Source organism: Hydra viridissima, unplaced genomic scaffold, assembly GCF_058129835.1.
Source record: "Hydra viridissima isolate aposymbiotic clone 2 unplaced genomic scaffold, HvirCarnegie_v1 scaffold_12, whole genome shotgun sequence".
Taxonomy (NCBI): Eukaryota; Metazoa; Cnidaria; class Hydrozoa; order Anthoathecata; family Hydridae; genus Hydra; species Hydra viridissima.
Genome location: NW_028324311.1, coordinates 15,196,805 through 15,209,847, shown reverse-complemented (window position 1 = coordinate 15,209,847; position 13,043 = coordinate 15,196,805). Strand labels below are relative to the sequence as shown.

General features: G+C 30.2%; 1 protein-coding gene and 1 non-coding gene across 5 annotated transcripts; one reads left to right on the top strand and one right to left on the bottom strand.

Moving 5' to 3' along the window:
• Window positions 1–2,133: 2,133 nt before the first annotated feature.
• Trnam-cau (transfer RNA methionine (anticodon CAU)) lies at window positions 2,134–2,207 on the top strand. The gene has a single exon. It is a non-coding gene; the product is annotated as a tRNA-Met (tRNA).
• Window positions 2,208–5,248: 3,041 nt separating this feature from the next.
• On the bottom strand, window positions 5,249–12,871 carry LOC149881475 (uncharacterized). Of its 4 annotated transcripts, none has more exons than XM_090068918.1 (4): window positions 12,807–12,871; window positions 7,934–8,521; window positions 7,014–7,388; window positions 5,249–6,875 (listed from the first exon to the last, which is right to left on the bottom strand). In XM_090068918.1, exons 2-4 carry the CDS (start codon window positions 8,468–8,470, stop codon window positions 6,717–6,719), a joined length of 1,071 nt encoding a protein of 356 aa, XP_089925044.1. In that variant the 5' UTR covers window positions 8,471–8,521; window positions 12,807–12,871; the 3' UTR covers window positions 5,249–6,716. The 4 variants fall into 4 exon arrangements, with proteins under 4 accessions (XP_089925044.1, XP_089925043.1, XP_089925045.1 ...); XM_090068917.1 differs by having other exon boundaries at window positions 7,934–8,531; window positions 12,807–12,827; XM_090068919.1 differs by lacking the exon at window positions 12,807–12,871 and adding an exon at window positions 8,603–8,804.
• Between the last annotated feature and the right edge of the window lie 172 nt (window positions 12,872–13,043).

Below are 13,043 nucleotides of genomic sequence, written 5' to 3'. Positions count from 1 at the left end.
GCTAACCCAGAGGCGAAAAACCGAACTTTAGTTGTTCGGTTTTTTGAGCTTTTCGTTCTTTTCAGTTTTCTTTTTTTTTTTTTGAAAAATAAATATTGTTGAATAGTTTAATTTTTTGTGCTATATATAACATGTTTCTATATGCTTTATGACTTATTATGTATATTTTGCTCTATTTTCATGTCTTGTAGTACAAGACTACTATTGTAATGGCTTATTGTAAATCAAGTGAACTTATTAATAAAAACGCAGAATTAGGGGCTCAACAGGAAGACGAGATTCAACACACAAACGAGATTCAACACGAACACGAGATATACCTATAATTGAAACACTGTGTTCTCTTACTCTTACTCAACTTCCCTAAAAGAGAGACAACATTGGTCGCCATCAGCTTTTGGAAACAGCGAAAGATACGAAAAAAAGAATTTTAATGATAACTGACTGACTTATTTTTCTCTGGGGCAAATTTAGCTTTCCAACTTTATCAAAGTAGACAATAGAATTTAAAGTTTGTAGATTAACTGAAGCGAACGATAATAATAGAAAGAAGAAAAAGAATTCATTCCAAGTTTAATTAGAAAATATATTTGATAAAACCAAAACAAACGGAAATTGGCTGTACTAGGAAGATAAACTACTATACAACTTAAAAGTGGAATCACAAGGTAAATTCTGATATGCTTCAAGCAAAGTTGCTTCACGATTGTCCATCAATCCCTCTAAGCGAGTCCGAAAATCAGCATCACAAGCTACACTAAACACTATCATTGTCAACGATATAAATGACAGATCATCAATATGAGATGGTGAAAAAATATTTTCTGAGGCAACACCTTTATCAGAAGAAAGTGATAATGAAAGTGGAAAATGTGTACTAGATTCATTTCAATTGTAATAAAATCGCTTAGTAATCGAATAGTAAGTGCAATGCTTGTAGAGTTCACTTGGAAGAGAATTGATATTAGGTATGGTAAAATGTGACAAGGATCATCATAGGATATTTTTAATCCACTATAAAGGCTGTTGAATAAATTTGACGAGTGGAAGAACTTAAAAATGATCATAACAACAGTTAATATGTGACACAACAACAGTTAATACAGGAAGAATCAATGAAGTTGTTGTGAAACTACAAGCTGAAACTGTGAAAAGAGGATTTCATAAGGCTTAGTACCTTGCATGTCAACATCCCATACTTGACAGAATCCAGAAGCATGTGTTAGACTTTAATCCAACTTCTTCAGCCACACTTCTTCAACAACTTTCAACTATGAATTTTTAGACGATGTGATAAAACAATACGATGACTTGCAGCAGTTCCTACAAGACAGAAACTAAAATGCAAACTGTTCAAAATCGAGGTTGGAAAGATGACTTCAAATATTCGTACCAATTATGTAGAGCATTTCGTTTTTTTTTTAAAGAAACAGATGTATATCCCGTAGTGGAATAAATTACCATCACCTCACAATGCCAGATGGAATTCACGTGTTAGATACGCTTTTTTTTGTGGATTTTCTCATTCCGCAACGGAAAATATCATTAGAAATACCATGCGCTTTCATCTCAAATGCATTTTAGGAAGCCTGGGTTTCCAACCAAATTTTCAAAGAGATTCTCCAGAGAATGATGGTATTTCAGAATTAAATTTCCCCAAAGCCAAAAAGTGCTTTGCAACTGGAAAATTGACAGTTCCATTGTAAGAACACAGCGTACAAATATTTGTGCTGAACGAGCTGTAAAATTAATTGAAGAATTACGCCAGAAATGCATAATTCTGATACAGATAAATATTTGAACCTTAAGTTTATTGCAACTCATACATTTGTTATTTACATTTTGATGACTCAGCACTGTTTAATGTACAAAGGTTTTAGAAGATTCCGTTGTCTTCGGTGCACAACTTTTTTTTTTTTGAATATAACGAAATAAATATGATTTTCTTAACCAGTATTAAAATGTTCATTGATTTCTAATACAGATCAAAAAAAAATTTATGTTTTTCATAATTTTAGTGTCAATAGTAAGAATAATTTTTTGTCAAGTTACATTTGGAACGAAATCATTTCTAAACACGACGGTTTTTAAATATTTTAAAATATATAATTTAGTAATTGTGTGATAGATATAGCCTGATTGGCGCAGTTGGTTAGCGCGTCAGTCTCATAATCTGAAGGTCGTGAGTTCGACCCTCACATCAGGCAATGTATTATGCAGCAGATTTTTCTCTATTACATTATATTTTCTTTTTAAAATGGTTGGAGGTGAATTCTATCGAATCTAAATACTTATCTTACACAACATTCGGCCACAGTCTTCTAAATAAAGTTTCAAAGTCTAAATAAAGTTTCAAAGATTTCTTATGAACTTCTTATGCCACGAATTTCTTTTTCATTGCTTTATGAAGATTTTTGCAACTTTTGGTTGTTACTTTTCTCGAAATGGTTTTCTGATGGCGCCGTTTTTTATACAAAATGTTTTATCTGAGGTTATTAAGGTTATAGATGGATGAAGTAGGTATAAGACCTAGGGTTATGTGGAAGGTTATGAAGAGGTTGGGATTGATGTTGATGGTCCAAGAATTACTGGGTTAGGAAAGGGCTAGGTTTGGTTATAGTTTGGTTTGGAAAAGGTAAAGTTTGGGGATAGTTTGGTTTGGAAACTCTACTTGTAGTGTTCAATACTGTTTTTTTTATCAATTACTCCTCTTTTTATTCTGCTTTTTTAAAGGAATATCTCTTCTTCTTCTTCTTTTTCTTCTTCTTCTTTTTCTTCTTCTTCTTTTACTTCTTCTTCTTTTACTTCTTCTTTTACTTCTTCTTATTATTAACTTAAAACCGCCAAAACTTCCGTTTACTTAAATAACTATTTTTTCTGACTTCTGTTTAATTCTTACTTCTGTTTATCGAAAAAAAAATTACTTCTTCTTTTTCTATTTTTACTCTTTAAAACTCTCTTTTTACCTATCTGCAAAACTCCGTCTTCCACTTCGTCTTTTCTCCTGTTCAGAAAGTTCATTGACAGATGTGGCTAAAAATCCCACCTGTTCCACAATAACTACACATGCACAAGATCATGGATTTCAAGTTTCTTCGATCCCTTTAGGTGTATATTCAGAAAAGGATCAAAAAGTGCAGAACAAAATCTTTCAGATTGTTGCAACTTCTGAGAGGTCGCTGCAAGTCGCTGTAAGGAGAAGTATGATGTGGTAATGTTTTAATTACAGCTCCATTTTTTTTTTTTTTTTACGTCCAATAAATTAATATTCTTTATATGAGTTTTGTGCTCATCCACAGTTAAGAGTCTGTTTTTCAGTAAAAGGTATTGCGTGCTTTGCGAAAATTCTTCGTATAATCTATAAAAAGCTCAGTTGTAATCCAGTGGTAGCATGCTTTATGAGCTCTAGTTTCATTCATTTTCTCTTAAAATATTTTTATTGGTGGACCAAATTGTCCATTCACATTCATAGAACAAATAATTGCTACTGCTATACCACTTTCACCACCTTGTTGCAGAGGAAACACAAAGTTTTCCTTTTTCTGTAATAAATTTTACAGATTTACATATAGCTACACGACCTAATTTGTCCGAGTTCAAACCAGGCGTCGCTATCCCTGAACTTTTTAAGAATTTAATCAGCGTTTCAGATAGAACTTCTTCCTTTCTTTGTGCTAATCTGTTTCAAATTTCTGTTTAAACTCTTCTTCAAAAACAAAAACAAAGCAATTTAAAGAATAAAACCAGTAATACCGGTTCTTAAAAACCATAAAAACTGGTGAGTGATTTACATGATGTGCATGTTCAATAAAAAATTATTATATAAAAAATTTTTAAAAACATAGTAAAACACGAATATGCAGCATTTTGTTGAGTTCCCAATGTTGAGAAAATGGTGAGTATTAGTGTTTTAGTAGGTATTTAATTTTTCTGTAAGTCAGTGTAATCAAAACACTTTGCGTTAATCAAAAAACAAAACGGATACCAATTATCATTGTTTTAAAAAACCATCTTTCATAACCTACAATAAAAGATACGGGGCGGGGGGGGGGGAGGCGAAAGTGCAAAAGTGTTAAAAAAAATACCTTTAACTCAGCATTTATATTGTTTTAACAATAAGAATTGATAAAATCATACATATATAGTTTGCATATCCAATCAATTATGAAAAGGTGGGAATGGGAGTGGGGTTTCAGAGAGTTGAGTAGCTAAATAGTTTACTGCAACAATCTCAGATTTGATATGGGGAATTTAAAAGAAAAATTAAAAAGAAAAAAAAGAAGCATTTTACAGCTATAGACACAACAAATTTTTTTATTTATACCTGTAGATTTTCAAATCCACTTGGTACATTCACATCTATATCGTGTTTAAAACAGAAGTACAAAAATAAAAAAGATAAAACAGAAGTACAACAATACAACAGATAAAATATAAAGATATTAGGTAAACAGTTTGTTTGACAAGTTTTTATGTTAGATAAAAAATGAACATAGAAATTATTAGGTATTTATATTAAATAAACATAGTAGATATTTATATTAAATAAACATAGTAGATATTGGCAATATAAATAAAAACAGAATGGTCTCATTTAGCCTCCGCAACATCTTGGTATCAAAATTGCTTTTTTTACGCATTATGTGGTCAAAAATGGAAAATCAAAAATATATCAATTGTCCTTCAAAATTCATAACTGTTATAAAGCCGAGGCATGAAAATATTGCCTTTCTTTTTTACATTCTTCGTTTCAGAGTCTTTTTTTCTTATAAGTGAATGGTATTATTAAGATGTACTTTTAAAAATTTTAAAAATTTTAAAAACGAAGAAATGTGTATTTGGCATCATGATAAATAGGACTTGTCTCATTTTATTCTCATCCCATTCCACCTCCCACCTTCTATCTTATTATGCCCCACATTACCCTAAATATCCTTTTTTGAGGAAGGAATTTAATGTAGACATTTTATGGTTTGACATCACGGGATTGTAATGTTGATGCAGCAGCGCACAAACAGTCCTAGTGGTTCACAAATAGTCTTATTGATACTCAAATAATCTTAGTGGTGCACAAATAATTTTAGTTTTTTAGCCACTTCAGTTTAATTGGGTTGAATCAATCAAAAGTTATTTGAGTTCCTTATTAGATTTGCATGTTATTTGTACAGAAGAGCTTTCCTTCCCTACTGTGCAGTTATTTCGCGTTGATCACGTCAATCGCGTTAATCATATTGCTCTAAACATTTCGTTTTTCTTTTTTTTATCGGCATTTTTGCCAAAGTATGGTTTTTAAAAATGAAAAAATAATTGAAAAGTAATTCACTTTACAGTTTATAGTCCAAGAGTTAAATTAGGTTTATGGCTCAAAAATATTATAAAGTTTACGGGTCAAAAATATTTCTAAAGTTTACGGGTCAAAAATATTTATAAAGTTTACGGGTCAAAAATATCTATAAAGTTTATGGGTCAAAAATATTTTTATAAATAAGGTAAGCTTAAATGATTTTTCTTGTCATTTTCATTTTTGAAGCCAAAATTAATCTTTCAGCACATTGAAAGTTTAAATCAAAGTTCCTGGATCCAAATGTTGAATCAGAAATTACAAGCATTACTTTCATAAGTCGAATTATGCAAACAGGAGTCTCAATCGCACTGGTTAGCGCTAGGTACCTGTAGTAATAGTAGCACGAATCGACATTGATATTCTGGAATTGTAGCAAATGTATCAGGTATTATCATTAAAATACCAAACTGAATGTTAAAAATCAAGTATCGATGTATTTGAATGACATTAATGGTAATGTATTTTGGATATTGAACTAAAATATGAAAACATTTCAGAAAAAAATTTCATATGCGTTTTATAAAAACTCAGTTTTATGTTTCATACGGAAGCTTCATTGCGGATTACTCAGTAATTGAAAGTCTACTAAGAGTTTTGTCAGCCAAAGAAACCGTTTTGCACGAACTAAAAACTGTGCATGCAATACTAGTTGTTTGGATCCATACAAATCAATTAATCGGATCTCACTGATCATAAAGAAACCAAAAAAGTTTTGTCCAGAAATGCAATCTTTCTGAACTCCAGATTATGAAAATGCAGTATAAGAAACTGCTGAGCCAATTATATTAATGCCAACTTTACAGATTTATGCACGAGTAACTTTTACCTGTATTTTCAAGGCCCCCATTTACTAAAATCATTTGTTATTGTTTTTGCTAAGATGCCAAAATAATTGATAAATTACACTTAAAAATAAAAAAGCAACAAAAAAACAATTGTTTTCATTTGTTTTTTTTTTGTTGTTGTTGTTTTTTTGTTTTTTTTAAAATTGTAAGCTGTTTTATAATCCGGATCGTTAAGAAAAAAGAAAGTTGTCTATCAAAGATGGCCCTCTGCAATTTCGTTTAATTAAACATTATAACATGTTTTCTAGATAAAGTTGTATAAAAAAATAACTAAAACAAAATTCTCGAAATTAAATAACTTGGGCTGGAAATGGTCAAGCCCATAACTATCCTATTTACCTCTGTAATATTATATTTATCTCCATAGTTTTAGCACCTTTATTAAAGTAATCTTGCTTTATAAATATGTGTGTATATTAAATTCTTGTAAATGCATATTAATATCTAAGTAAAGTTACCGTATGTAGGGTTTTTTTCTATCGATTTTTTTTCCATCAGCCAGCATTTAAATTTAAATTCTCATTATGTCATTCTGGCGTATTTTGTGACTTAACTTTAGCTAAGAATGTATTTGCCAAAGTCACAGTATCATCAAATGATTCTAGACATTTACGTAGATATTCTGTCCTGTCAGCTGCAGCTTTGAATCTTGAGGTTCCACTTTTCGATGCTTTTATCTCGTTTTCCTGTAATAGAATTGTTAAATCCATAATAATAGTTCATAATAATATTTCATTCAAAATTATTAGTTTCTTATCAACAAAAGCAGCAAAAAAGTTATGAGTCACTTAAAAGATAAACATTATGATCCAAAACAAACATACTCGATTGTAACGGTTGTGTTGGAAGTCATTTTTTAAAACAGCATTTGATGGTTTTAGCAAATCACAGCCATCGATTTCATTAGTTTTACAAAGGTCATCGCTGGGTTGTTTTATTTGCAATACCTCACTTGTAGCCTTTGTTAGAATTTCTTTAGAGGATGTGTCGCTTTGTGGGTACTCTTTTTTACATTTGGTTAATCTTATAGCGGTATTTATGGGAGGAGTATTTGATGATGTAGGTGAAGTCAAAACATTTTTTAATGAACTTGCTTTTCTTTTGTCAACAGTATCTTGACCGTTTAGGGCTTTTTGTCTGATTTTATTTCTGCGTATATCATCCATTTCACGGCCAACCTGACTCAAAGAAGCCATTTGCTAAAAATTTCATACACAAAAAAAAAATAATTTGTTTGTATATCTTAAATTATTTTCAAGTTTCGTTCATTTTTTAGCGCCAAACATAATTTATAAAAAAAAATCATAATAATGATAAATATAAAAGTTTAAGCAAAGTGACCACACTCCTGATACACACACTCGCTCATTTTCTCGTGTCTTGGTGAGGATTTCCCAAAACATGTACCTAAAAATATTGTTCTCCAACTTCCCATCCCCCCAACCCCCCCCCCCCCCCCAAACGACTAACAATCCCCAACGGATGTATACCTAAATAAATATTTCCCCGAACGGAAATAAGTTTTCCTAGATACTAAAATTTAAGTGGTTTACAACATGAGAACGCTTTGGACTTTAAGGTCCAAGGTCCCTGAACCAACAATAACCATTGTAACAAGCAGATTCTCGGTTTATCGAAATTTTCTGTAAATGGCTAATGAAGAGTAAATTCTGTTTTTTTTTTGTTTTTTTTTAGAAAAAAACAAGTTGTAAAAAAAAAAAGTTTTGTCTAAATTCAAACTTACTTTTGCGATAACGACGCTGTACAAGCGCACGTTGCTTGCGTAAATATCTCTGTACTCTTTTGACGATGTAATATCAATCGGTTTTCTAAATATACTTGGGTTTGAACGAGACAACTTTATGGGTGCTTCTTGATTAACCAGTTCAGTTTTATTTCCTGTCAAAAATGAAAACTTTTTATTTTTCCTATTCATAATTGGAGTCAATGTTTTACAAATTCGGTCGTCATTGATACGCTGGCTCTCAAATAAGTCGTTGGCACTTAAAGATAGCTTGCGATCAAAATTTGTATAGAGTATGTCAGAGTTGGGTGATAGTTGTTTTTCGAAATTCGTAAATAAGGGCACAGATAAACTTCCGGGTAACTTGTTTTTTTTAAACTTCAGATCATGATTCTCGATTTTGATTTCGGTTCTCTCCATCTCTTTTGATGGAATCTTCTTTTCTTTTGCCCAATAAGTGCAATCTTCAAAACTGTCTGTATCCGAACCACTAGTATCAGTTGATTCAAAGCAACTCATGGTATCAAAGCAGTGCATTTTATGAACTTTGTGGAATTTCTTTTTACCAAACGGTGTTTTAGTACTTTCCTAAAAGAAACTGGTAAAATGATAAAAAATCATAAGCAAAACTATTATATACAGCAATCAAATACAAAAATATTATTTTACCGGTTACCGGTTCTGAGAACAAAAATATCAGAGAATAACATTCATTTGAAAATATTTTTACGTTCAGTCATTTCATAATATTCAAGAGACGTTCGTTGCGTTATTTCATAAAAATGACTTTCGCCGATCGTTTGCGCAACCTTTTGTTGCACTTAATTATGGCACGCAGAGCACCGGCCAGTAATTACTGGCAGAGTTCTCTAAAGAAAAAAGTACAAACTTAAGATTTTAAATGCGCTTGTAAATAGAAACAATCAAACAACAGATGCGAACTTTCAATTTTTTGAAATTTGATTTTGTTTCGCTAATTTAAGAACTTCAAAAAAGCCATTCAAAATGTGAACTATGCTAATCGATCTTTTTCGAAACCAGAATGAAAATAATCCAATTTGTAATGCTTTTTAGTAAATAGCTGAAATATTGTTGAATATAACTCGAAGGTCAATAAAGTTATAAAGAAATAGTCGATATGTAGCTTTTCTTTACCTAGAGTTTACAGCGAGTTTTACGCAAAAACAGCCGAACAAAAAAGGCAAGATAAATTGTTGGTCATTGATATAAAAATTTAAATCAAAGTTTCCTTTACACCAGTTTGTCTAACAAAAAGCAATAATTTTTCAAAATTTTATCCAAACTGAGTGGCAGGTTCATGAGCAGTTTACGTTAAATGCTGTTCATTTAAACTCGCTGAAAAAGTTTTTTTGCTTCACGACACAAAAATTGCGTTAGCAACCAATTTATTTATGGGTTAAACTTGAAAACCTCTCAAAAAGTTTGTAACTAAAAAATAAAAAAATAAAAAAAAAGCAAACATTAAAAGTAGAAAGAAAAAGTTACCATGTAGCAATGTGCAAATGTATAGCTTTTTTTTTTTTTTTATTTCTAGAGTTAAAATATCAAAACAAGGTGCTAAAACAAAAAATGAACTATATGGCTTCGTAACGTTCGGTAAAACTTAATACGAGTAACTACATCATTTAAAAACTTGCACATTGAAAGTCATAAACAAAAAGGATGAACGTTAAATTCTGTTTTTAATAAAACTTTTTTTTTGCATTTTTTACCTACTTAAAAAAATTTCTTCAAAAAAAAGTTGATTCTATATCCTGTATTCAAATTACATAATTGAAGAACAAAATGCGGTGTCTTCCATCCCAACATATCCTTGATCACGAAAGAACAACTAAAGATGGGAGCATGCTGAGATGACCAAAACGTCTCGATTTTTTGTTTTACAAAATGTTTGTAAAGTTTAATCGTGTTTGATTAAACAATGAGAACTGCAATTGCTTCAGCCATCATTTTCCGACGTTACACGAAGCCGCCTTAGCATGACGAAGTCACACCCGACTGCAATGCAAACAAGTTAACCTCATATTATTTCCTTTTCTTGCGTTGTACAAGATTCTCTCGATCTTGTGGATGTGTTAATGAGATTTTATTTACTTACAAAATTTCAGCAAAAAAAACAACTCAGTTTAAATAATTATTTTTGATAAAAAGCAATGTCAATATTGGCTATTTCATCTTAGGCAACCAGCGAGTCAACAACAACATTAAAACGAATTGCAGACGTAATTGATATTACAATTATCATTTTCATTCTTATATATATATATATATATATATATATATATATATATATATATATATATATATATATATATATATAGATACATAGATAAATACTTTTTTTATTTTGATCAAAACCTCTTAATGTGGAATTGTAATAATTAATGATTGATATATAATTAATTGTTGATAAATAGTTATTGCAATTGACGATCGAAATATAATTACTACAATAACTTAACAGTCTTAGGGGCCGTTACCAATGACGTGATCTTCCTTCAAGAATTCAGTTTCTTAAAAAATTTTTTACTAAGATTTCGTTAAAGATAAACAAAGAAATCTTTCGCTCAGAAAATGAGGATTTATTGAGGAAAATTGGTATTCCTGTAAGGACATTTTATAGTCATAAATGAAAAAAACTCTTCGATAGGACGAAACTACGGTTGACGAAGAAACTTCCAACATATTTCAAATTCTTTTTTGAAAAGAAAAGTGAAAAACTGTCTAGACAAGAAAAAAAATGCTGTATTGGCTAAAACGCAAAAATTTTAAGTTCAAAATGTAATCAAAAACTTGCGAGAATTTGATTTGAAAAATGATTTTTTCTGAGAATTTATTCTGTCGAGTCATAAGTGACCATTTTTTCTATAAAGTAGAGCTATACTAAGGTGATAAGTTTTAATTTTTTATTTCAGCTCGAAGAAAAATTTTTACAAAGTATAAAATATTCTTTCTTTGATAACCTTCGGTTTTGTGCAAAACATTCTATCATCTTTTAATAAAATTTGGTAGGATGGCTAGTGATGGATCATTTTAAGAATAAATACAAAATAACACTCACCATTTTGCGGTAGTTAATGATATAACATTAGGTACAGAGAGATTTATGTACGTAAAATGTTTAATACACAAATCATAAAAAAAAACGACCTAAAAGGTAAGTCATAAAAAAAAATGGTAACAGAAGAAATAAAAACATTTCGAAGATTTGTAAAAACAATTTTCAAAAAAATGTCTCATCATCTCTTATCAACAGTTTTATCTTTTTTTTTAATGTTTCTCTCCCTACAATAAAAACAAAGTAAATTTGCCAAATAATTTTGGAAAGCGAGGAAATTTGGGTATTTCTTGTTTTAAACGACAATTTTACAAAAATTGTATCCGTTTGTAAACAATGCTTGCCGAGAAAAAAAAGCAGTGGCCTCCCTGGGATTTCCTGTTTCAGCGGCCACGATGTGACACGGCATTAGCTTCAAAAAAAAAAAAAAAAATCCTCTTAAATAATTTATAACCGAGAACATTTTGTTCTCATCATAAAAGAGAAAAAGTAATATACTGATCACTTTTTTATTTTTAATAAAATTGCAAATAAAAGATTATAAATCCCCAAAGTAAGCATAATTAGTTCTCCTTTACATTCTACATAAACTCGTTAATATTCTACATAAACTCGTCAACAATTTAAAATCAACTCGATTACATTAACATGTAAATGATAGTAAACAGGCTGCCTCAAAGTATGGACAAAAATCAGTTCATGGAAATTAAAAAAATCTGATAACCTGATAAACGCACCGGAACTTTGTAAACGACTAGAGTCTTGCATCAGATTTTATTAAAGATTGTGCGCAGAAAAAATTTTAGACGTACAATATGAAATTGAACAACAGAGTTCAATCGCACCTTATAAAATTAAAATTTTTCGGTATGATGAACTTTTTTCCCTTCACCAATATTCTTTAGAAGCAGAGTATGTTAATCTTTGTGACGTTTTATGAAAGGCTTGTCTCGCTCACTTCGAAATCAAACACAATCACCATAATTGAAAAAAGAACTCGGATTGCGTTTTACAAATTGTGTTTTTGCCGGTTTTAACGCAAGAAGCCCTAAGTTGGATCAATTGATCCAAACACGACTTTGATACTTTGCTAAAGCTCAAATTTTAATGTTGATAAAATGATATTTTATGACTTTTTTTTATTTAGATATTATAATATCTAAATAATAAAAGTCAAGGATGCGAGCAATGAACAAGCAGAAATATTTTATTAAGTTACGTAAGGAAAAAAAATTGATAGTAGATTGCTGGATTTCAAAAGGATATTTTTACAATGGACGTAATTAAAGAAAATCCAAAATATACAAAAGTTTTTTTTTTATTGTAGACGTTTTTTGCTTTGGAGTTTGTTTTTTTTCCTTTTTAAAAACGTAAAAAAAAATGTTTTTAACAAGAACTATATGAACTTAGTGGTTTTTTTTCTTTCAAAAGTCTAAAAAAGGTAAAAGACGATTTTTATATGAACTGCGTGAACTGGAAGACTTACGTATTTTGTGAAACTGTTTATCAGTTGTTTAGTGATATATGTTTAAAACAGATCAATTATAGCAGTGCTAATTTATTAATAAAACATAAATATTTTTAATATTAATAATAAGGATAATAAAGATGTAAAAAGTTACTAATTTTAAAGACGAGTTTAAGAATTGCGATTTTCAAATTCTTTTTAAAAAAAAAATCCTCTTTTCTAAAAATTATTCCCAACTTTCTGCTAAAACTTTTCTTGTTGCAAAAAAAAAGTTTTTTGTTTGTTAACGAAGAACCATAATACTTTAAAAGTAAAAAACATCTTACAATCAGGTGAATAGACTCATGACTGGGGACCAACCAAATTCACAGCAAAAAAAAAAAAAAAAAAACACAAAAAGCACAACAACGAAAAACCGCATTATTAAGGGCCTGTTTACATGAAAGCGGGCTGGCTCGTTTGCCGAGCCAGCCCGTTTGCCGAGATATCGACGTCATCAATATTTTAACTTAATTTTATTTTGCGTTTATATGAATAAACGAACTAGCCCAGATGGCGAGATC